Genomic DNA, 24,917 nt, shown 5'->3' with positions numbered 1-24,917 from the left:
CAGGCTTTTAAGACAGGCTGGGAATTTGAAATAGAATTGCAATTAAGCTATTTACAGATACAAAACATAATTTAACGTGCAGATTTAGACAAGTTACCATGAAATGTGTAACTTTTTAATCTTTTAATTCTATTGATGCCCTTATCATGGATAATAGATATGCCAAATATTAAGAAAAAATGTTGCCGAAGCTTCTTTTCCTATCAAAAGGCTTACAGAACTTAGAACTATACAGCACAGGAACAGGCCCTTTGGCCCATGATGTTGAGCTGAACATGATGCTAAACTAAATTAATCCCTTCTGCCTGCCTTTGGTCCATATCCCTCCATTCCCTGCATATTCAGGTGCTTATCTAAAAGTCCCTTAAATGCCCCTTATCTGCCTCCACCACCACCCCTGGCAGCACGTTCCAGACTCCTAGCACTGATTTTTCCATAATTTGCATGATTTATCAATATACTAGAAGATGAGTGTCAGCAGAACTTGTATAACAAAAATCACTCCTGAATGGTGGTGGTGGTGGGAGATAGGGGAAAGGGAACAATGATACAGGATACTGGAAGCAAAATACACAGGCAAACATTTTATTCTCAGGATCATTAGTCTCAGGATTCTCCTCCAAGGAAAGCAAGGGTGACTGGCTCTCTGAAAAAACATTCAAGTGCACAAGCAACTGGAATTCATAGACCCACATCAAAAAAAAAGTCCAAAAGTACTTTTAGCTTTCAATCAAATGATGGAATAGACGGGACTCCATTCTAATAGAAACCCTGTGAAGTCAGTCATGCACGTTATAATCTTGTAATGGTAGCCTTCCTGAAGGTACACACCACTCATTCCTGGTTTTAACTCATATAGAAAGGTTGAATAGGTTAGGCCTATACCTGCTGGAATTTAGAACAATGAATGGTGACCTTATTGAAACAAACAAGATCTTGAAGGGACTGGGGAAGATGTTCATAAGGGAAGAGGTCCCCTGTTATGGCAGGAGTAAGACTTCTTTTTTCTCTTTATCTCAGAGGGTTAACATAGAACATAGAACAGTACAGGCCCTTCGGCCCACGATGTTGTGCCGAACTTTTACCCTAAACCTAAGGTCTATCTAACCTCCACCCCTACCTTATACTATCATCCATATGCGTATCTAATAGCCGCTTAAGTGCCCCTAATGAGGCCGACTCCACTACCCTCTCCGGCAATGCATCCCATGCCCCTACCACTCTCTGAGTAAAGAACCTACCTCTGACGTCTCCCCAATATCTACCTCCTTTCACTTTAAAACTATGTCCCCTCGTAAAAGCTACCTCCACCCTAGGAAAATGTCTCTGGCTCTCTACTCTATCTATACCTCTGATCATTTTGTACACCTCTATCAAGTCACCTCTCATCCTTCGTCGTTCTAAAGAGAAAAGCCCTAGCTCTCTCAACCTTTCCTCGTAAGACCTTCCCTCCATTCCAGGCAACATCCTGGTAAATCTCCTCTGCACCTTTTCCAATGCTACCACATCCTTCCTGTAATGAGGTGACCAGAACTGGACACAATACTCCAGATGTGGCCGAACCAGCCTTTTGTATAGCTGCTATGTGGAATTGAAGGTGGTGTAGGTTGTATGACTAAATTTATTCAAGGTTCAATTAGAGAGATTTTTTATAGACAAGCGAGTCAAGGCATACGGGCCACAAATAGGAAAATGGTCATGAGACCACAATCAGATCAGCAGTGATCTTATTGAATGGTCGGGCAGGTTTAAATGGCCAAATGACCCTACTCCCACATCAAATGCTCATGTCAACCGATAGAGAAAAATAGAAAGCAATCCTTTTCTTATAACTCTTTTGTTTTCAAAAATTAAAAGCCTTGGAGCTTTAAATGTCTTCACTGGTCACTTTGACAACCTTGGAGGTCTCTTAAAAAGCTTGACAGTCCCAGTGAGGTGTTACAGTCCAGACCAAACCCCCTCAAAACATATCAGAGAGATAGCCTAGACCCTTATTTTTATTTTATTTAAAGGCAAGTGTAAGGTGCTCTGTCCCAGATGTGACTCAATTGGTCAGCCTACTAGACTTTAAGCATTCTTTATTCTTATGCCACAGTTAATATGCAAACAAAATAAGAATTGGCATAACTTTAACTCTATCAAAATACTTAATAAAATAATATATTATTTAACTACTATTCATTAACTGTTCCCATCCCATAAACACACTCTCAGCAAAAGTAAATACAACAAAAAAGATTTCCATCACTTGCGATCTTCTCCAGTCATGGAGAAAGGTAAAAATGAAAGAATGAATCGAGCAGCAGAGACAAAACTCGAGCTTTGGTCAGCAGCAGAGAGAGAGCTGTATCTAGCAGCTTCAACTCCAAATTCCCAACTTCAACAACTGAAGGCAAAAGCTAAAATTCTGGGTCTGTGTGAGATTGACTCCACCCACTCATGCTTCTTTTGCCTACTTTAAAACAAAGCCCAAAGCTATTTACTCTGCTTTTCGTGGGGCAGACACCTTGGTACCAGATTTACAACACAGCCCTTCAAGAGAAAGAGGACAGAACAAATCCCGCTTAAAGGCACATGTTGTCAGAGTTTGCACACTTTCTTACACTGAAGCGTGTCGAATTTTAACAATCCCACAGAGTCCCTGATCTCTCCTAAAAGGGGTGTCTTACCTTTTTTCCCAAATATTGCTGAACCTCTCTCAAAGGACAGTTTACCTCCTCCGCCAAATGTGCTCCATGACTAAATTCAAAGGAGTGCCATACTTCTTCAGGTACCTCAGCTACCTGACTGAATCTGTAGAGTTCACAGCTCCTCTAATCTGCACTGTCTGGGTTTCCAACACTTACCGCACCATAGCACACAGGAGTGGGAGCGATTGCTGAGCTAAGTGGCTAGCTGCCTCTGAGAGCGATGCAAACAAGACTCCCAACCTTACATCATTCCCGCTCTATGAAAATGGGAAGTTTGGGGATGGTTATAGTGATTTCTGGCTACTTTCACCATTTACGTCACAGACGAGACACACTCTGTCCTCTATTTCCTTATTGAGACTGAGGTGGAAGAATTGCTAGCTGAATACTCTGGCCACAGAGTCCTTCTCCCACTTGCTCTCCTCCTCCTCTTTCCAGAAGCTTCTCCTCGTCTGTTCCACCTCTGTATAGTTCACCCTGTCATGCTACAATCCAATGTAGCTCCTATGACTGGCAGCAAAGTGGTCTGAGCAGAAACCTACAATTCTGAGTCTTCTCCATATGCCGCAGGAATTGATATGCACTCACCAGATGTCCAAACCACCAAAGATTTCAACTAACTCTGCAAGTGTCAGGAGACATCAATCAACTACACACACAGCAGCACTGGGAACAAATTAATCCCACCCACTGCTTGACATCATGAAAACTACGTACTCTGTATAATTCTGACAAGTGCATCCTGAACTGTTGCTGCCTCTACACTCACTATTACAACATACACAAGATGGATCTAGCACAACGGTACCAGAAATGTGCATGCACACTGCAGATGCTGTTTTGAAACCAAAAAAAGCTTCTGTAAGTGCCAAACCATAGACACGAAGTAGCTCTATTTTGTGGCTTTTATCTTGGCTGCAAAGTTCAGTAAATGTAGTTGGCATTTGAGTCTACAATCCTGGCTGGCAGGTGAAGTTCACACGTTTGAATTCTGAACCACAAGTCGCATCTTTCCATACCAGCTGTTCAAATGAACTGCAGAGATAAGTGCTTTCTCACAAATCCTATAGATTATAGAGTCATGGAATCCTGCAGCATGGAGACAAGCCCTTCAGCCCAAACTGGTCCATTCCAATGAAAGTGCTCATCCACACGAGCCCCTTTTCCCTGCACTTGGCCCATATCCTTCTAAACCTTTCCTATCCATCTACTCATCCAAATGCCTTTTAAATGCTGTTAATGTACCCGCCTCAACCACTTCCTCTCGTTCCATATGTGTACCAACCTCCGTGTAAAAAAAGTTGCCCCTCAGGTTCCCATGTATTTGCCACTTTGTATACTGATCCTCGAGTACTTCTAGTTATCCAGCAGCAAGTGTGAGAGTTTTCACTGAGATAGTTGCTGCAAGATCAGTTGCGTATCTACATTTGGATTCATAGAGGTTTACAGCATGGAAACAGGCCCTTCGGCCCAACTTGCCCATGCCGCCCAGTTTTCACAATTAAACTAGTCCCATTTGCCTCTATTTGGTCTATATCCCTCCACACCTATTTGTACCTGTCCAAATGTTTCTTAAATGACAAAACTCTACTCGTTTCCACCACTACCCCTGGCAACATGTTCCAGACTCTCACCACCCTCTGTACGAAAAATATTGCCCCTCCGGATCCTTTTGTATCTCTCCCCTTTCACCTTAAACCTATGCCCTTTAGTTTTAGACTCCACTACAATGGGGAAAAGCCATTGGCTGTCTACCTTTTCTATGACTCGGCACAGCATAGTGGCTCAGTGGTTAGCACTGCTGCTGCACAGTGCCAGAGGCCCAGGTTCGATTCCACCCTCGGGCGATTGTCTGTGTGGAGCTTGCACATTCTATGCGTATCTGCATGGGTTTCCTCCGGGTGCTCTGGTTTCCTCCCACAGGCTAGGTGGATTGGCCAAGCTAAATTGACCCATCGTGTCCGTGTGTAAGTTAGATGGATTAGCCATGAGAAACGGAGGGTTTCAGGGTAGAGGGTAGGGGGATAGGCCAGGGTGGAAGGCTCTTCAGAGGGGCGGTCTGGACTTGTTGGGCTGAATGGCCTGTTTCCACAGTGTAGGGATCCTATGAATGTCTATGATATTATAGACCACTATGAGGTCACCTCTCAATCCCTTACGCTCCAGGGAGAAAAATCCCAGTGTCTCCTTATAACTCAAACCTTCCAGTCCTGGTAGTATCCAAGTAAATCTTTTCTGCACCCTTTCTAGTTTAATCATATCCTTTTTTTTCGACTGGGCAGATGGGATGGAAATATTAAAAAGAAATGATGGGGTCAAGATTAACCTGTGTTGTGAGCCCAGTGTTCAGCTGCTAAGGTTGGTCATCTGTGGTATGAGATGCACATGGGACTAGGTAAATGTGGCTGTTGATAGTGTAATATTGGCTTGAAGTATACTATTCTAGTCTTCAATAGTAATGTTTCCCGCCACACTATATTGTGTACTTCAATCATGTTTGTACAAACTGGTGTTGTTTTTAAACCTATGTTGCTACCCAGATATGATATGCACATTGAGTGGAATTAACTGGTTATAGCTGTTCCATCTATTTCGAAAATAAAACCAACCCTGAAATAACCGCACAGAGACCAGCATCCTGTCACCGAGTCACTCTTTATTTACTTGTGCACTGTACACTAGCTGTGACCAGTCAGCTCAGAGTCAGTCCCCTGAACTGAGGAGATTCTAGTCTCCTGGTTATATATATATTTTTAACACAGTAGCACAGAGGCTGGATCCTGTTACCAAATCATCTATTCACTTCACCGATACCAGTGAGCTCAGAAATCAGTTCTGAAAGACAGTAGTATCACTGGCTCGGAATCAGTCCCCTGAACGCAGGAGATTCTAAATCTCCTGGTTATACCTTTTTTTTCTCTCTCTCTCCTGGTTATACTGGGCAGCCAAGGCTTTCCTGATTGGCCCAGATTAACAACCCCAATCAATGATCTCGTAGTCAGTGAGGTCCACCTGCTTCCAATCACTGCAAACCCTTAGGGATGAATAGCAAGGATCTTTGGAATAATACCTGTCCCAGCACCAACTCTCCCACTCCCTGTGCAGAGCCTTGATGATCAGCTGGTAAAATATTTGAATCAGTAATTGTCTCCCCTAGTTTCAGGATGATAGTTGCATACCTCATGGACCTGGTCACAGTATGCATGTTGGTCAAGAGCCATGCTGGTCAGTTCCACATGTATTCAACACGTTTCCTGGGAGCTGTCACCTGGGCCTGTAGCGTTGCCTGATATGGTAAGTGCAAAATCCAAGCGCAGAGTTTTCTCTATGTGTGACATTGGCAGTCAGTCAAAAGATGGAGCAAAACCCTTCATTCGTTTTAACTTCTTTTTGCGTGGAAGGTGGGGACAGTTTGTGTGGCAATGGCGTCAGCTGTGATGTGCACAGCGCTACATTGTAATAGAGAAATCTCCAGACTTGCCCGCTTGAGTGAGCGAGAGCTACACACGGCCATTGCACGTGGCTCCCATTCCGCAGGAACCAGTCATTCCAAGCGTGCGGTAACAGCAGTGGAGTTACCTGCTATCAGCTGACATTACCTCACATCTAGGGTAGTACAATACAGGTCAACATCGCACTAATGTTGTACTCACACTGCACCTCAAACGATCAGCGACTGATGTGGGACTTCCAGCGTTCAGTCGAAATGTTCTTTTACCCTGAGCACTGCAGGAAGGTGACAGACTTACTGCTTGTTGCATCAGGGGAGATACACTGAACCGCATTTTCATGCCAGCATTTCAGCAATCTCCATAGTTTTGGTGGCGATGTGTTGAGGAGGATTTAGAGACCGATGTTAATTGACTGCACAAAATAAAACTGAGGAAGACGGCAGAATTGATACAATATTGTCTTGTTAAATGCTTCAGCATGGTCAACAACAACAACACGCTGATGTGCTCCTAAGTGGCACATTTGGGGTTTCCGAACAGTAATGACTTTGCTGTCCATTGGCTCAGCACATTTAAAGATTGCAGGAATCTGAGAGTTAACCATGCCACGCCTATGACTGTTAAACAATGTTTTATCTGAGCCGTGTCTCTGGCTGGAGCTTGTAATTGACAGGTTTCTCTATGGTTTGTCCATTTGCTGCTCACTTTACAGCTTGTGTTCAAATGGAGCCGGTGATCCTGGCCGACGGAACATGCTAATGTTTCAACAGCAAGATGGATGAGATCTCAGGGACTGCAGCAACTAGAACTACACTGTATTTTATGAGTAAAATCATTCATCCAAAACCCCTTGCCAACTGCGTCAGTCAGATTGGTGTCGCCACATTATGTGCAGTGGAATCACGATGAACATATTCAGATCTGCTAAAGATATCTTCGACTGAACAAAGCTGTGAAAAGCGTATTCAGGGAGATCATTCTGACCCTAGGTTTGAACTTGATGTGAAAGCCCTTCGCTTAATGTGTCCTAGTTACTAAACAATAAAATGACAATGTGATCATGACCGTAAGCAGATGTGCGAATAATCACCCATGAGTCCCTTGTACCACACACTGCACATCTCTCCTCATTCTCCAGCACACCCTGAGCAAACGTTGAGATAAGATGATGACTGACTGGTTGAGTAAGTTAAAAGAAGGCAGAACACTAGGCTCAAATGAGTTTCGTCACGAGAAAAGGTTGCGAAATTGCCATGTCCTTAACACTCTGATGTGCTTATCGCCATCGTTAGAGAGAGATGGGAAATGTTAACAGTGAATGGAGATTCAGAAAGGAATTAATACAAAATTAAACTGGAGAGTGATCCAACGAGATAATCTAGAGAACTACAGGTCTCACAACCGCACACCTGCTGCCAATAACACACTGTCAGTTGCATACTAATGCATCCTGAAAGCAGGGGTAAGGTACTTATAATAAAATGAATAAAGGCAACTATATGCTGGAAATCTGAAACAAACACAGAAAATGCTGGTGAAACTCAGAAAGTCTAGCAGTATTGGTGGAGAGGGAAAGAGAGTTAACGTTTTGACTCCAGTATGAGTTTTCTTCAGAACTGTACATGCTGCTAGATCTGCTGAGTTTCTCTGGCATTCCAAGTCATAGACACAAAGGGACATAGGGAGGTACAGCACGGAAACAGACCCTTCTCTCTGACTCGTCCATGCTGACCAGATATTCTAAATTAATCTAATCCCAAATGCCAGCATCTGGCCCATATCCTTCTTAAACCCTTCCTATTCACGTACCCATCCAGATGTCTATTAAATGTTGTAATTGTACCCACCTCCAAAACTTCCTCTGGCAACATGTTCCATACATGCACCACCCTCTACATGAAAAAGTTGCCCCTTAGCTCCATTTTACACGTTTCCCTCTCACCTTAAATCTATGCCCTCTAGTTTTGGACTCCCCTACCCTGGGAACAAGACCTTGGCTATTCACCCTATCCATGCCCCTCATGATTTTATAAACCTCTATAAGGTCACCCCTCAGCATCTGACGCTATAGGGGAAATAGCCCCAGCCCATTCGGCCTCTCCTTACAGCATCCATTTGGATTTATGGTAGCTTCACTTGAGCTTGTAATCTAGGCTCTTATCCAAAGCAGTGCTCAGATTGTATTTCATACAGATTGCTGATCCAGTCTAAGTGACTGTAAGAGCATCAGAAGGTATCTTAAAAAGTTAATGAAATGGTCATGTGTGCAAGAGAAAGTCAGCATGGAGTTAGGACAAGGTGCCACACTGGACTCCTGGGTCGATTGCTCATGGAGGAAAGGCAACTTGGCCAATTTGTACTTTATTTTCTGGTTTGTCCAGCACAAACTTCTCAGGTTTAGATATGGTTGCCTTCACCGCTGTCTCCAGGTATGGATGAGAGAAGTCACCTCGTTTTTTTTTAGCTGAACAGACTGCTGATTAGTTGCTGTAGCTGGTGTCTTCAGGAAGCAGTCAATGGCAAAGCAAAAAGAAAGCTCAAGGTTACAGCTCACTTCAGGTAACGGCAGCAGTGACTAGTAAACTGGGTCAGAAGGCCAGTGTTTTGTGTGAGTGTCTCTTTCTGATGCCCTGTCCTACAAGGAGCATTCCTATTCCCTCTCCTCCCGCTCTTAGAGTGAGAGAGTCATACATCACAGAAGACGCACTTTGGCTTATTGAGTCTGCGCTGACCATTCCACACTAATCCCACTTTCCAGCACTGAGCCACTGTATCTCTGAAGAGGATAAAAAGGAACACTTGTGTCAGGTGCCAAGAACAGTGGAAGATAACTGAGATAGTAAGAGTGAGGTAGAAGGAGAGGTTTACAACGCGAACCTCCTACAATTCAGCAAGCCACTGTGGAAATATGTGTATACTTAGGTGCTGAGTTCTCATATTTTGAGGAAGACATGGAAAGGTACATTAAAGTTACTTCGGGAGTATGATAAAATCTGTAAAGATACATCTGGATGTACAATGCTCAAAATCCTGGAACTTGCTCTCAAACATTGCTGTTGGTTTACCAACATCAAATGGATTTCAGCAGTTCAAGTAAGCAGCTTATGAACACTTTCTCAAGAGCAATTAGGTACAGTCCATAAACGCTAACCCAGCCATCAATGCCCACATGAATGAATTAAAAAGTAGCGATTTAGTACTGGCAGTATAACATGCATATTGGTTGGGTCGAGAGAAACAAGCTTATGTGGAAACACAGATACAACACATGCTGGAAAACAACTTTGTTGAACCTAGCCCAAGCACCTGGAGATTATTGCGCTGTTAGCTCCTAATGGAGTAGCTAGATTTTACATAGATTACAGAATAGTAAATCCTGACACAAAAACACATCTCTACCCAGTTCCTTTGTTAGAGAATTGTAATAAAAAGTTTGAGAGTGCCTCATTCCTTCCTAAAATTGATCAGCTGAAGGGGTACTGGCAAGTACCAATAACATCAAGGTTTAAAGAGAAATCTGCCTTTGTCATATCAAATGGATTATATCAAAGTCAAGTCATGCCACTTAGGTTTAACAATGTCACAACTACATTTCAAAGGCTTATGAACTGAGTTTCAGTTGAAGAACCTAACTGTGTAGTTTATTTAGACAATGCTGTAATATACAGTAGCAAATGGAATGAGCATGTAAAACAACTAAAAGACCTCTTAAAGGCGTCCTGAAGCATTTGCAGTTCGCTGGATTACTGATTAATCCAACAAAAGGTGAATTTCCAAAAGCACAAATAACTGACCTGGGACATATTGTAGGGCAGGGCAAGAATAAATTATGTAGGACATATTGTGCTGCTAAGAACAGGAAAACTGATAGTTCTGATAGAATTCCCTGTTCTAAAACTGAACGCAAAGCATGAGATTTTTAGGAAGTTATGCATTGTAGGAAATTTGTGCCTAACTTCAGCTTGATAAATAATTTGCTATGGAAACAGACAGAAGTAGTGTAGTCACAGGATGCCAAACAGCTTTTGATAAGCTGAAGGAAATCTGCTAGGCAACCTAGTGTTGCCTGTCCTTGAATTTATAGTCTGTGTCGTATACCTGGTGACGAATGCATTTTTGAAATGGTATTTCATCTTTCCTAAGGGTGGAGGTATATAAAGGTCACATTTTTTATTTCTTCTATTTTCAGGCTGTGGTCTGAAAGAAATGAAGTTGCTGCTCTAAACCAAGGACACTATGTAAAGCAATGACAGCATTTATAAACATCATGTTCACTAGGGGACATGTTGCATTTTTCTTGGAACAATGCGAGCAAATGCAAACACCACGGAGCTGATGCGTTTTGAAATAACCGAAACATTTTGACAACAACGTCCTGATTGACTCCTAACCACATGACTGTCAGTCTGTTCTGCAGTACAGGACGCAACCAACTAACCTGCAAAGAAACAGCATTAAAAAAAAACCTGTCTCTTTCTCTCATGTGGTGGGAACAACAGCTCGCTGTCTTTCACTTACTTTCTTTGCAAATCCCCCGTTGAAGGAGGAAGAAAACACCTTCAAAAACGATGAACGAATGGATTCTCAACCAGTGAATAAAAGTGAGCATTGGTGTTCAAACAACCTACTGACAGAAGCAAAGAACTAAAAAGAAATTGAAAGGAAAAGAAAGAAAATAACTCTGAATTTCGTGGTCCACACTACTGCTATCAAACTGTATTTCACTGATTGTTTTATTTTTCTTTTTCCATACTTAATATCCATGTTTTTGTGCATTTGCCTCCTTGAGAAGACAGGAGAGATTTTAAATTGTGGAGTTTTAAATTGACAATTCATATTTCCTAATTGCCACTGGTTAAAGGCAATTTGCTCATAATAAACAGTTAATTTCTTGTTAAGTACCTAGAGGGTATAGGTTTAAGGTGAGAGGGGAAAGATGAAAGAGGGATCTAAAGGGCAATTTTAGAGGATGGTGCATGTATGGAATGAGCTGCCAGAGAAAGTGGTGGAGGCTGGTATAATTATAACATTTAAAAGGCATCTGGATGGGGACATGAATAGGAAGGGTTCACAGGGATATGGGTCAAATGCTGGCAAATGGAACTAGATTAATGTAGGATATCTGGTCAGCATGGACGAGTTGGGCCGAAGGGTCTGTTTGGTGCTGCACTTCTCTATGACTCTAACTTCAGAAATCTGATGAGTCAGTTTGACTAAATCCTTTCATATTTGTTATGCCACAGGGAATAATGAGGCTTGATTTCTGGTGTACCGCCCAGTGAGTTATGACACAAGTGGGCCTTTCAATCCTGAAAATACGTTTCAGAGAGTCCTTGCCTATCCCTGTTTGTGAGGCCACCGCTGACTAATGATAAAATATCTACAATTTATAAATAACTCATGTTCACTTTTCGAGTTTGGATTTTAAAAATAGTTGCAAAGGGAATTGGTTAATTTTCTGAAATGTTTTAAAAATAACAAGGTCAGCTAATCTTTCTGGAACAGTGACTTAAGGCACTATGGGTCAGAGACAAGAAATGCCCCTGGACTGTTAATGGCAAATTGTTTCTCTTGGCTAGTTGGCACAAAACAAGGCAAACATTACCTTCTTATCTCCAGTACACAATAATGAAAGATTGATTGAGGACATTAAAACTTTTTAGCTCAGTTTAGAGAAACTGGAAGAATTCTCTCCTGTAAAGCAGTTTTGGCCAGCTCAGGGAAAGCATAGATACTTCACTAAAAAGGATCAGTTGTAAAATTTCCAAACTAGGAACGTTTGGTTAGAGTTTTGCATGTTATTAAAAGCTGAGAATATTTAAGCTCTCAGTTTTGTGAATCTAAAAAGACTTCATAGATCACAGGAACAGTTCACAGGAGAGAATCAGTTAAGTTGAATTTAAAGGTTTAATGTAGAAGAATAATTTCTCCAGCTTTGAGTCAACGTAATGGATAGTATCAGGAAATGGGATGAGATTCTGTTTTGCTGTGTGCGTGTCTTAAGACCTTTCAAACTGTGTTCTATATTTTGATAGCTTGGTTTGCTTTATTTTTCTTTTATGCAATAAGTTTCTGTTTTGGATTTCAAGACTTTGTGTTGAACCCCAGGAGATGGGAGAGACACTAAATGAATATTTCATGTCAGTTTTTACTGTGGAGAAAGGAATGGAGGCTAGAGAATGCAGAGAAATAAATGTTGATGTTTTAAAGGCAGTTCACATTACAGAAGTGGAATTTCTGGAGTTGTTAGAGAATATAAAGGCGGATAAATCTCCAGGACCTAATCTAATGTATCCCAGAATGATTTGGGAAATAAGGGAGGAAATTGTGAGCCCCTTTGCAGAAATATTTGCATCATCTATAACCATGGGTGGGGTGCTTGATGACTGGAGGTGGCTGATATTGTGCCTTTGTTTAAGAAAGGCCATAAGGAGAAACAGGGGAGTTTTAGACCTGTGAGTCTGGCTTCGGTTATGGGTAAATTGTTGGAAGTGATTTTAAGTGATAGAGTTTATGGACGTTCAGAGAGGCAAAAATTGATTAGGAATAGTCATCATAGTTTTGAGCGAGGAAAATCATGTCTCACAAACCTGATTTAGTTTTTTTGAGGAGTTACTAAAAAGATTGATGAGGGCAGAGCAGTAGATGTTGTTTATGTGGACTTTAGTAAAACCTTCGAATAAGGTCCCACACGGTAGACTAATCAGTAAAGTTAGGTCGCATGGGATTCAGGGTGAGCTTGCCAATTGGATATATAATTGGCTTAATGCAGGAGACAGAGAGTGTTGGTGGAGGTTTGTCACCATCGGTGTTCCACAGGGATCGGATCTGGGTCCTTTTTTGTCTGTTATTTAAATAAATGATTCAGATGAGAATATAGAAGGCATGGTAAGGGATGTTCATCAAATGGGTCAATAGGCTGAAAAATGGCAGATGGAGTTCAATCTGTATAAATGAAGGTATTGCATTTTGGAACAACAAACAAGGGTAGGACTTACACAATTAATGGCAGGGCCTTGGGTAGTGTTGTAGAGCAGAGGAACCTGGGGGTTCAGATACGTAATTCTTTGTGTTACACATAGACAAGGCGGTTAAAGAGATGTTTAGCAAGCTTGGCTTTATTGTTCAGTCCTTTGAGTTGGGAAGACATGTTGAGGTTGTGCAGGACAATGGTGAGGGCTTCTCTGGAGTACTGTGTCCAGTTCTGGTCGCCCAGATATAGGAAGGACATTATTAGCTGGAGAGAGTACATAAGAGATTTACCAGGATGTTGCCAGGTATGGAAGGTTTGAGCTTTAAAGGAAGGCTGGATATGCTGGGGCTTTTTTTACTGGAGTGTAGGAAGTTTAGAGGTGACCTTACAGAAGTTTATAATATTATGAGGGGTATTGATAGGGTTAACAGTAGGTGTCTTTTCCCTAGGGTAGGGGATTTCAAGACTAGGGGGCACATTTTTAAGGTGAGAGGAGAGAGATTTAAAAAAGACATGATGGGTAAATTTTTTACACAGAGCATGGTTCATGTGTGGAATGAACTTCCTGAGGAAGTGGTGGATGTGGGTAAAGTTACAACATTTAATAGACATTTGGATAAGTACATGAATAGGAAACGTTTGAACGGTTAAGGGCCAAGGGCAGGCAGGTGGGACTAATTTAGTTTGGGATTATGTTAAGCATGAACTGGTTGGACCGAAGGGTCTGTTTCCGTGCTGTATGGCTCTATGACTCTAAACTCTGCAGTCTATGTTTCAGTGATGGACTATCACATTGTGTAAAATGATATCAAACATATGATCTATCAAGTCAGATTTCATTCGGGGGTCTGACTTGACAATAATAGTCATCTGCCAACTCTTAGCCTCTGCACATTCCCAATGTCCATTGCAGTAGTGTTGATCGTTGTACCTTCAGTTATCCCAGACCTAAATTCTGCATTATATCCCCTTATCCTCTCTACTTTTAGCTATTCCTCTTGTTTCAATCTCTCTTTAAAACTAGCTCTTTAGCCAGGCTTGTGATGACCTGCCCCAAGATGTCTTCAACAAAAACAGAAATTGCTGGAAAAACTCAGCAGGTTTGGCACCAAATGTGGACAGAAAGTGGACTCAATATTTCGGGTCCAGTGATCCTTCCTCAGAATCCTTCATCAGATAGCTCAATGTGGCTTGGTGTCAAAATTTGATTTATAATGTTCCTGTGAAGCACAACAATATATTCTGTTTTGTTAAAACCCCATAGAAATGCAAAGCTGCCTGTTGTTTGGCGAAAGTCGAAGCTTGCAGGAAGTAAAAGAGACACTTGGAGGAGAAAGCTAATCCGCAAAAAAAAATCTTAAGAGGTCCTTTGGAGTAGGAAGATAAAAGATTATATGGAGGTTCAGAGGGGATAAAAAAGGTTCCATAGGGTAGAATCTTAATAGGCTGAAGGAGTTACACTGGAGTGAATGAGATGAAAAGAGTAGACAAGTATTGGAGGACTGGAGGGTGATAGCAGGGCCCAGTTGCTTGCAGCAATTTTCAGTGCAAAGAATTCTGCAATGATGTGGAGTGTCTAATAGTCTGTGAGGCCACAGGGAGTCAATTGCTTTTGGCAAGCAAAGATGTGAGACTGCATGCAGGCATGGAAACATCAGGGTGACTTGCAACTTATGGAAAGTTAAGGTCACAACAAAATATTCTCCATCCCAAGTTGTGAGTTGTTTAAAATATGAACTAGGACTTATCAGGAAAAAAGATAATTTGTAATTCAACAGCTATAGGAAAGATGTTGTGAAACTTGAAAGGGTCCAGAAAACATTTACAAGGATGTTGCCACGGTTAGAGGATTTGAGCTTTAAGGAGAGGCTGAATAGGCTGGGGCTATTTTCCCTGGAGTGTCAGACGCTGAGGGGGTGATCTTATAGAGGTTTATAAAATCATGAGGGGCATGGATAGAGTGAATAGTCAAGGTCATTTTTCCCCAGGGTGGGGGAGTCCAAAACTAGACGGCATAGGTTTAAGGAAGTGAGCTGCAAGAGGAAGTGTTGGAAGCAGGTAAAATTACAACATTTGAAAGGCATCTGGAGGGGTGTATGAACAGGAAGGGTTGAGAAGGATATGTGCCAACTGCTGGCAAATGGGACTAGATTAATTTAGGATATCAGGTCAGCATGGACGAGTTGGACCAAAGGGATTGTTTCCATGCTGTATACCTCTATGACTCTATAACTGCACCTTTCAGAGTGCTCATGGTCAATGGATGAATTGCATTTCTGTCACTGTGGTTTCTCGGAGCCTGTTTCACATGGCACAATGCAAAAAAGAAATGAGAAAGATGACCAGTTAATCTCTGTTGGGCAATGCCCGTTTGAGTGAAGAGAGCTGGACATCAAACTGAGAGCTCTCGAACCATCTCCAGGAGAAATGAACCCTTCCTACTAGCAGCGTATTTGTTCCCAAAAGACCAGCCTGATAGCAGTCTACAGATCTCAACGCTCTCTCTGGGCTGGAATTTATTCAGTCAGTTCAGAAACGTCATTTCAAACCACACTCAGACATCTCATGGCACCACGTGGGTCCCAGGAAAGTTTTACTTTGAAATCTTTTTGTTATGGAAAGCAATGCAAGTGAAAAGCTGGAAGAAAAAGGAGGCAGTTTTGAAGGAACTGAATATTAAAATGGATGCGAAAGGGGAATGTTGTCAGAATGACGCATTCTGGGTTCACGGCTCTAATAAAGCTGTTTGAAAGAGCAATTAAGAATTACAGTGCAATTTATGATAAATTAGCCGTCTCTTGCATCGAACAGAGTGGGCACAGTGAAACACTTACTCAAGGAATATAAATCATTGCAAATGTTTTACTTAGCTTCACATCAGAAAAACAGCAATTGATCTCACCACCATGCCGGGCTTTTAGCTTCTTTTTATGAGCCTTCATGACTGAGTTTGAATCATCGCAGGAATCTGTGAGTGACCCCGGGTTTTTGCGGTCAAAATACTTTTTAAGGAAAGAAGCCGGGGATTGGATCCATAGCACAAATTCCAACACATTGATTAAAAAAGGTTAACTTGGACAGGCCCAACTTTCCATACTGCAGGAAAATCACTCAGATTAATGGATTTAGTTCAGTCCATTGCTCCCTTGAGTCTTAAATGCCGTCTGGTTGCATTGAAGAATAAAAAGAAAGGAATCTTACCTCTTGGACATAAACGACGGTCACCCACCTCTTTAAACTGTTGTGGGACAATTCAACTGAAAGCCAAAAGGTAAGAGCAGGATATCTGCCTGACTTTCCAAGTTCTCGTCTCTTCATTTCACTTTGCGTTACAGTATCTTTTAACTATTTAATTTTTCATGATCAGCCGTCATGGGTAACAAGGAAGCAGCAGCACTAAGACTCCAGGATGTTGCCGGGAATGGAGGGTTTGAGTTATAAGGAGGGGCTGGATAGGCTGGGACTCTTTTCACTGGAGCATAGGAGGTTGAGGGAGTGACCTTAAAGAGGTTTGTAAAATCAGGAGGGGCATGGATAGGGTGAATGGCCAACATCTTTTCTCTAAGGTGGGGTAGTTCAAAACTAGGGGGCATATTTTTAAGGTGAGAGGAGAAAGATTTAAAAAGGACTTGAGGGGCAACTTTTTTTTTACGCACAGAGCTGTTTGCGTGTGGACTGAACTGCCAGAGAAAGTGATAAATGTGGGTACAGTTACAACATTTAAAATACATTTGGGCAAGTTCGTGAAGAGGAATGGTTTGGAGGGACATGGGCCAAGCGCAGGCAGGTGGGACTAGTTTAGTTTGGGAACATGGTCGCTGTGGACTCGTTGGACCGAAGGGTCTGTTTCCACGCTATGTGTCTCTATGACTGGCAATGGAATAGGAATTCCATTGGGTACACAGGAGCTGAGCAGCGACACTGTGATGGAGAGATAAGGCAATGCAGAACCCTGCGAGATACAAGGGACAGAACATCAGCACTCGAGAGCTTGCAAGGGGGAACAGCACTGGAGCTGGGTCGTAAAACAATAAATACAGGAACAGGGAAGAGGAGGGTGGAGATGAGCAAGTAGCCCTAGGAATGAGGTTGGGTCGGGGTTACCTATAACTACATTACAGGGCTAGCATTTGGATGCCTGTAAGTACAGTTCCAACACTGGGATTCAGCAGATTGTAGATACTGCTTATGTGTTGGCATAATGTACCTGTTAATACAGGTTGGGACTCAGGTGCCTGTAAGTACATTTACAGAGCTGGATCTCAGATACCTGTAAGCACAGCTACACAGCTGGGTCATGGTTGCCCTCAGTACAGTAATAAAACTGGATGCTACATGCCAGTAAATATAGGGCTGGGATTTGGGTGCTTATATGTACCACTGCAACACTTTCTTCACTTTCAGTGAACATTTATATCTGTCAAAACAGCAATTAAGAAGCTAGATAAGAGAAATGGCAGTCTTCATTTTGTACGAACCATTTGATAAGGTGAGGTTGGTATTTTGCAGCATATGTTAATGGTTTTAATTTATGGGTCTTACTTTGCTGTTTCAGAACAGGAATAATTTCACAAGCCATTCACATTGTGTTCTGAGGTACAATATCAGTCATCCAATCGATACAACAGATTCCAACTGATCCAGAGAGATACGGGTTTGGATCAATTGTTACAAGTGGGCGTGGTTAAATTGGTTCAATTCTTATTTCTGAGCCAGAAAATCATGGGTTCAAATCTCACGACATCCACTCAAGCCCAAAGATCGAAGCTAACCATCTAGTGCAGTACTGAGAGAATGTAGCACCGTTTGAGATGTTTCTCTCAGATGAAACATTAAATTGAAGCATCATCAGCTCTCTCAGACAGACATAAAATATTTCATGGCTTCATTCCTAAGAAGAGCAGGAAGTTACTTCCAGCTTCCTGACAAGTAATTTATAGCCCAAGTACAGATCATCTGGCTATTATCAGATTGCTATCTGTGGTTATTCACTGTGTGTAAATTAGCTGCTGCATTTCCTACTTACAACAGTGTATACACTTTTAAAGTACTGCATTGACTGTAAAGTGTTTTATGGCATCCTTTGATAATGAAAGGTGCCACATAAATGCAACTCTCTCCTCATTGCCCACTTCAGGCAATAGTGACCATATCTAGTCGAATATGGCACGTGTAAAGAATCCAAATTCTTCAAACTGATACCCAGATGTGCTTGCGTCAAATTATTTTTATATTTCTGCTCTCGCTTCCAGTCGATGATAGTCAAGGGGACTGCATTGGCCTTTAATTTCACACCAAAAGTCAATATCAAAAAAGCCGTGAAAACAACAAACACTGGGGATCACAACAGGTCAGGCAGCATCCATGGAGAGAGAACAAGCTAACGTTTCGAGTCTAGATGACTCTATATCAGAGCTGAAGTGAAATGTGGAGGGGGCAGCATTTATGCTACAATGGAGGGTGGGGATTGTGGGGAAGAAAGGGTATTGATAGTTCAGATTAACTCACATCTTTGAACTTGCTATGGCAAGTGGATTGCACGGTGGTTTGGTGGTTAGCACTGTTGCCTCACGGCGCCAGGGTCCTGGGTTCGATTCCACCCTCAGGCGACTGTCTGTGTGGAGTTTGCACATTCTCCCCGTGTCTGCGTGGGTTTGCTCCAGTTTCCAGCCAAAGATGTGCAGGTTAGGTGGATTGGCCATGCTAAATTGCCCATAGTGTTCAGGGATGTGTAGATTAGGTGGCTTATAGGGGGATGGGTCTGGGTGGGATGCTCTGAGGGTCAGTGTGGACTTGTTGGGCCTGTTTCCACACTGTAGGCATTCTAAGTGATGCTCTCTCTTCCCTTCCCCCAACTCCGATGGGCCTGTCTAACAGTTAGACCTGCCATTCTCACTTTCTGATCACTTAATCTGAACTATCAACATCCTTTCTCCCCCCAGCACTCCACATACACCCTAAAGTCCCCTCCACACTTCACTCTGATGAAGAGTCATCTAGACTCGAAATGTTAGCTTGCTCTCTCTCCATGGATGCTGCCGGACCTGGTGTGATCTCCAGTGTTTGTTGTTTTCAGCATCTGCAGTAATTTGTTCCTGCAACAAATATAGCCCTGGCTAGTTATCCCAGTTTAGATGTGGTGTTAACTCTTTTGAGTTCAGTGAGTATAAGCAGACGATGGGTTAACAGAAGGGATAAAGGACTCTTTACACAACGAACCCAAAATCAGGAGACCTCAATTTGAAATGGTGAGATTTTCGTGTCACGTCCTCTCATGGTGAACGTGGAGTAAATTGGTTCATCATGAAATAGGCTAAAGGTTTCATTGTACATGTTACATCGTCATAAACTCAAGATTCACACAACACCAGGTTATAGTCCAACAGGTTTATTTGAGCCCACTTCACCTGAAAAAGCTGCACCGCTCCAAAAGCTTGTGATTTCAAATAAACCTGTTGGGACTATAACCTGGTGTCTTCTGAACTTGTCCACCCCAGACCAACACCGGCGCCTCCACATTGTCACAAAGGAAATCTATCACTGTTGAGGGTTACTTGGCTGAGAGTTTTCAGGGATATTGCAATGGAAATTGAGAGGACAAAGTATGAACAAAAAACACAGTTTACTCACAGGTTTTTGATGTCAACAATACCACGGAATGCTTTTCGGGGAAGAGCTTGAATCCGGTTCTCACTGAAGTCACTGCAATAAGAAAGATTGGATTTACAATTGGGTAATTTGAATCAGTCGGTAACAAGAGAGACAGTGTCTGCTAAATCAAAGACACCCTTCACACCAATGAGTGGTTTAAAATAAGGTATGATTATTTCAAATACAAATGGATATTGCCGGAAAAGCTCAGCAGGTCCAGCAGCAGCTGTGGAAAGAAATCAGAGTTAACGCATTTGGGTCCAGTGACCCTTCCTGAGAACAGATGGTAGCTAGGAAAAGATTGGTTTGTATGCAGAAGGTAGTGTATGCGTGTGTGTGTGTGCCTCTGTGTGTGTGTGTCTGTATGCGTGTGTGTCTATGTGTCTGTGTGCCTATGTGTCTGCATGTGTGTGTCTATGCGTGTGTGTGTGTGTGTGTGTGTGTGCCTGTGTGTGTGTGTGTGTGTGTGTGTCTATGTGTGTGTGTGTGTGTGCCTCTCTGTGTGTGTGAGTGTGTATGTGTGGGCACGTGTGTGCCTCTGTGTGTGTGTGTCTGTATGTATGTGTGTGCCTCTGTGTGTATGTGTGTGTGTCTATGTGTATGTGTGTGTGTGTGTGTTTGTGTGGAGATACAGCCAAAGAGAGAGAAAAGAAAAGTTGAACAGACACAGGAGTGGGTAACGGTCAGCCTGGGAGAATGACTGGCAGCTAATGGGGACATTTAGGGCTAACAATGGATTGTGTTTAATACCAGACCATGGGATAACAAGTAAAAACCAAAAGAACTGCGGATGCTGTAAATCAGGAACAAAAACAAAGTTGCTGGAAAAGCTCAGCAGGTCTGGCAGCGTCTGTGAAGGAAAAAAGAAAGTTAACGCCCTTAAGGTCACCGGAACCGAAACATTAACTCTGGGATAATGAGGCCTGGTGTGTGGGCTTTGGGTTAAGGATGTGGGAGAAGGTGCCTCAAACCCTAAAATTATCGAGCTCAATATTGAGTCCAGAAGCTGTAGAGTTCCCAAGCGGAAAATGAGATTCTGTTTGTCCAGTTTGCACTGAGCTTCACTGGAACACTGCAGCAAACCTGAGACAGAGACGTTGGCCAGGGAACAGGCTGGTGTGTTAACGTGGCAGGCAGCTGGAAGCTCAGGGTCTTTTTTGCCGGCTGAACGTAGATGTTCTGCGAAGTGGTCGCCAAGTCTATGCTTCGTTTCCCCAATGTAGAGGAGACCACATTGTGAGCAGCGAATGCAGTAGACTAGACTCTGGGAAGTGTAAGTTAACTGTTGCTTCACCTGGAAGATATGTTTGGGCCCTTGGATACTGGGGAGGAAGAAGGTAAATGGGCAGGTGTTGCACCTTCGTCGGTTACAGGGGAAGGTGCAGTAGGGCTGTGGGGAGGTGTTGGGGGTGAAGGAAGAGTGGACCAGGATGTCCCGGAGGGAATGGTCCCTGCAGAAGGCAGACAAGGGAGGGGAGGGGAATGTGTATCTGGTGCTGGGAGGTGGTGGAAATGGCAGCTAACGATCTTCTAGATGTGGATGTTGGTGGGACGGTTGGTAAGGATGATGTGGGAGGGAAGAGAAGGGGTAAGGGCGGAAGTGCGAGAGATGGGTCGGACCCAGTTGAGGACCCTGTCGACAATGCTGCTGGGGAATCCTCGGTTGAGGAAGAAGGTGGACATTTCAGAGACCCCCTTGTCAAAGTTGGCATCATCAGAACAGATGCGACGGAGACAGAGGAATTGGGAGAATGGAATAGATTCTTTACATAAAACAGGATGTGACGATGCGTAATGAAGGTTATTGTGGAAGTCGGTGGATTGTAGTGGATATTGGTGGCTGGCCTATCCCTGGAAATGGAAACAGAGATGTCGACGAAAGGAAGGAAGGAGTCAGTGATGGACCAGGTGAAGGTGAGAACGGGACGAACACTGGAAGCGAAATTGATTAATTTTTCCAATTCCCAACGAGAGAGGGAAGCAGCACCGATGATATCATTGATGTACCGCTGAAAGATTTATGGGTGGGGGCCGGGACAGGACTGGAACAACGAGTGTTCCACATACCTCACAAAGGGGCAGGCATAACTGGGGCCCATGTGGAGCCCCCCTTCTGATCTGAAGAAAGTGAAAGGAGTTAGAACAGAAGTTGTTCCGGGTGAGGATGGGCTGGGCCAGGGAAAGGAGGGTGGTGGTGGGTTCACCAAGAAGCGGAGAGCCCTAAGACCATCCTGATGGGGGTGGACCTGTAAAGGGATTACATGTCCACGGCATTTTACACAAAGTCAGAACATTCCCATTTACACACACATCTCAGTAACTAATCTAGTTTAAATATATTAGCAAAAGGGCTCTATTATATAAAAAAATGCGAGCAATATCCATGCATTTCAGAAAATTAAAAATAAATGATTTTAACATTCCAAACTTTTAAATTAAGTTTTGGCAACATTCTTCCAAGTAACAAGCAAATCAATGGTAACTCTGACGCATTTACTATCTATCAAGCAATACAGTGATGGAAGCCATGAAAGGAGAGAAAAGAGAGACTAAGACAGAAACACAGGCAAATTGCATTTATAAAGTGTGCTTCACAAGGCAGAGAGAGGGAGACAAAGATGGAGATAAGCAGAAAGGGGGAGACAAATACAGGAAACAACAGCAGAAACAGATGCACGCAAGCTGAAGAGTAAGGGAGAGACAGCCAAAGGTGTGGAGGTGTTGTTAACTCCATATAATTTAGTAACTCCATCAACAGAAAGAGAAAGTACAAGACAGAGAAGGAGGCAGAGAGAGTGAGATAAAAGGGAAAAAAAAACTAACCCGACAGAGAGTGAGAAAGCAAAGCAAGTGATTGTAATGAGAGAGATAGATAAGGAGACAAAACAGGTTGGAACAGAAAGTGACCAAAACAGTAGGAGGGAAAGAGAGATGGACAGATGGGTCATAGTAAATGAGGCAATGAACAAGAAGTGAAAATTAAACAGAGCAAGGGAGTTAGAAAGAGGCTTAGAGAATGCGATGCAGAAGTGGGCAGAATACAGGCAGACAGGTAAAGGGGAAAGCACAAAATAAAAGAGATTTCTACAAAATAATCTAACTGCATTTTTGCAGACACAGCAAATATATGTTTCTGATCCTTCCAATCCTGATCATATTTGTACAAATGACTTAATTTAAAGTGATGGGTCTCATCTTTCTTCCAATGGTCATTGTTGCCTATCAACTGCTTTGTGCGTGCGCGAGACAGAGACAGAGCAAGAAAGAGAGAAAGAGGGAGAGAGAAAGAGAATAGAACTGTTTTGTGTGTGTGAGAGAGGTATAGAGATGGAAAGAGAGAGAGAGAAAGAAAGAGAGAATAGAACTGTTCTGTGTTTGAGGGATAGAGAGAAAGAAAGCGAGAGAGAAACAGCAAGACTGAAAGAGAGAAAAAGAATTGTGTGTGTGCGCGTGTGAGAGAGAGACAGAAAAACACAAACAGACAGCAAAACAGAACGAAAGCGAATAGAACTATTTTGTGTGTGAGAAGGACAGAGAGAGAGAAAGACAGAGAGAAAGAGAATGGAACTATTCTTTGTGTGTGTGTGTGTGTGTGAGAGAGCGAGAGAGACAGAAAGACAGAGAGAGGAAGAAAGAGAGAGAGTAGAACTATTTTGTGTGTGTGAGGGATAGATTGTGGAATTAGCAGAAAGTTCACCACTTGCATTAAAGTTGCACAGTTACCAGAGTTCCTACTTCTACTTTACAAACTTTTGACCTCAGCTCTTTAACAGCTCCAGCTGCAGCAGTCCTCCAACAGGGAAATGCTAAATCTTTGATATGACAGGCGCCTGGTGTGAACTCAAGAAAAAAAATTCCAAAAAAAAAATCATGACCATATATTTAGAACATCCCAGCTTAAGACAGCTAATGTCTGATGTTGGGGCAGTGTTAACATCTGCAAGGTCACAGGTTCAAACACCACTGACAGCTCCAAATGGGTAGCCTCTCAACTTAATCTCTCTCAATTACATTTCAAGATGAATTTTGACTCGGTCTCTCTGGCAAAGGAAGGTGTGAAGGAAAAATGTGTCAGTCTTGTTTCAAACGCAATATGAATAAAAATAATCTGACATGTAAACCAATTGCTCAGATGCCAAAATAACCAATTATCATCTGAAAATATATGGGGTTGGCGGGGGGGGGTTAACATTTGTCTGTCTGTTGGTCTGCTAATCTTGACAAAGGCAGTAAGATGGGGTGGGATTGTAGCCAAGGTCTATAGCGAGTCTTTGAACAGGCCTGAAAATGTTACTGAGGCCAGGGCGCCCCAACAGATAGTTGTGAAGGGATAGGTGTAGCTCCTCTGAAAGTAGGTCAGAAAGTTGGATTGCTTGCTTTGGAACACATGGTGCCCCCCACACTCTCAGTCCATCTACTGCTGACGTTTTCATCCATGCTTTTGTCACTTCCAGAACTGACTCGTCCACTGGTTCTCTGGATGGCCTCCCACTCTTGACAGCCTGTGAGCTCGGTTTCTCCAACGACTTCCTGGTGTTTTCTGCCCCATACCAACTTCCAAGTGCAGTATATTGTTTCTGTCTGACAGCATGTCAACCCCCAACAAATTCAATTTAAAATTCCGGTCGTTCAGTTTAAGCTGCGTTGTCACTTTGCCCCATCCTATCTCTGTGGCCACCTTCAACCCAAAAGTTTTGCCACCAAATGACTTATTGTTTCTCCACTTCTGGCCTCCTCTCAAACCTGGGAAGGTTTTCTATGTTAAAGTTATGAATAACCAATTTGTTATTGAATTGAAATGAATTAGCTTTATTGTCACACATGCTCAAATCAGTACAGTGAACAGTTTGTAAGTCGCCACTTACGGCACCATCTTATGTACAAAGGTACTGAGGTACAATCCTTAGGTACAGAAGAGAGAAATGAAGAAAGAAAAGTTACATCACAGCAATACAAAGAATAACCACAGGTCAGAAAAACAAGAAGCAAAGTTAAAAAGACAAACAATACAGTCTCTCTCCAAAGGCTCTCTGAAGCAGACCAGTACAGGGGGCCTCTGTGTGGTCTGACTCCACACCAGGCCGCTGTCACCCCTCTCCACACGAGGCCGCTGTCACCCCTCTCCACACCAGGCTGCTGTCACCCCTCTCC

The 24,917-nt window shown here is 42.8% G+C and overlaps 1 protein-coding gene across 1 annotated transcript in view; it reads right to left on the bottom strand.

Annotated features, from left to right (window-relative positions):
* LOC109911258 (slit homolog 3 protein-like) overlaps positions 1–24,917 on the bottom strand; it is a 614,108-nt gene that overhangs the window by 221,297 nt on the left and 367,894 nt on the right. The window contains exon 5 of the mRNA XM_048603610.1: positions 19,746–19,817. Within this exon, the coding sequence (XP_048459567.1) occupies positions 19,746–19,817 (72 nt within the window). The remainder of the gene's footprint in view (positions 1–19,745; positions 19,818–24,917) is intronic.

Source organism: Rhincodon typus, chromosome 12 (assembly GCF_021869965.1).
Source record: "Rhincodon typus isolate 14 chromosome 12, sRhiTyp1.1, whole genome shotgun sequence".
Classification (NCBI taxonomy): Eukaryota; Metazoa; Chordata; class Chondrichthyes; order Orectolobiformes; family Rhincodontidae; genus Rhincodon; species Rhincodon typus.
The sequence above is the reverse complement of the archived record's forward strand: the minus strand, read 5'-3'. Positions and strand labels throughout refer to the sequence as shown.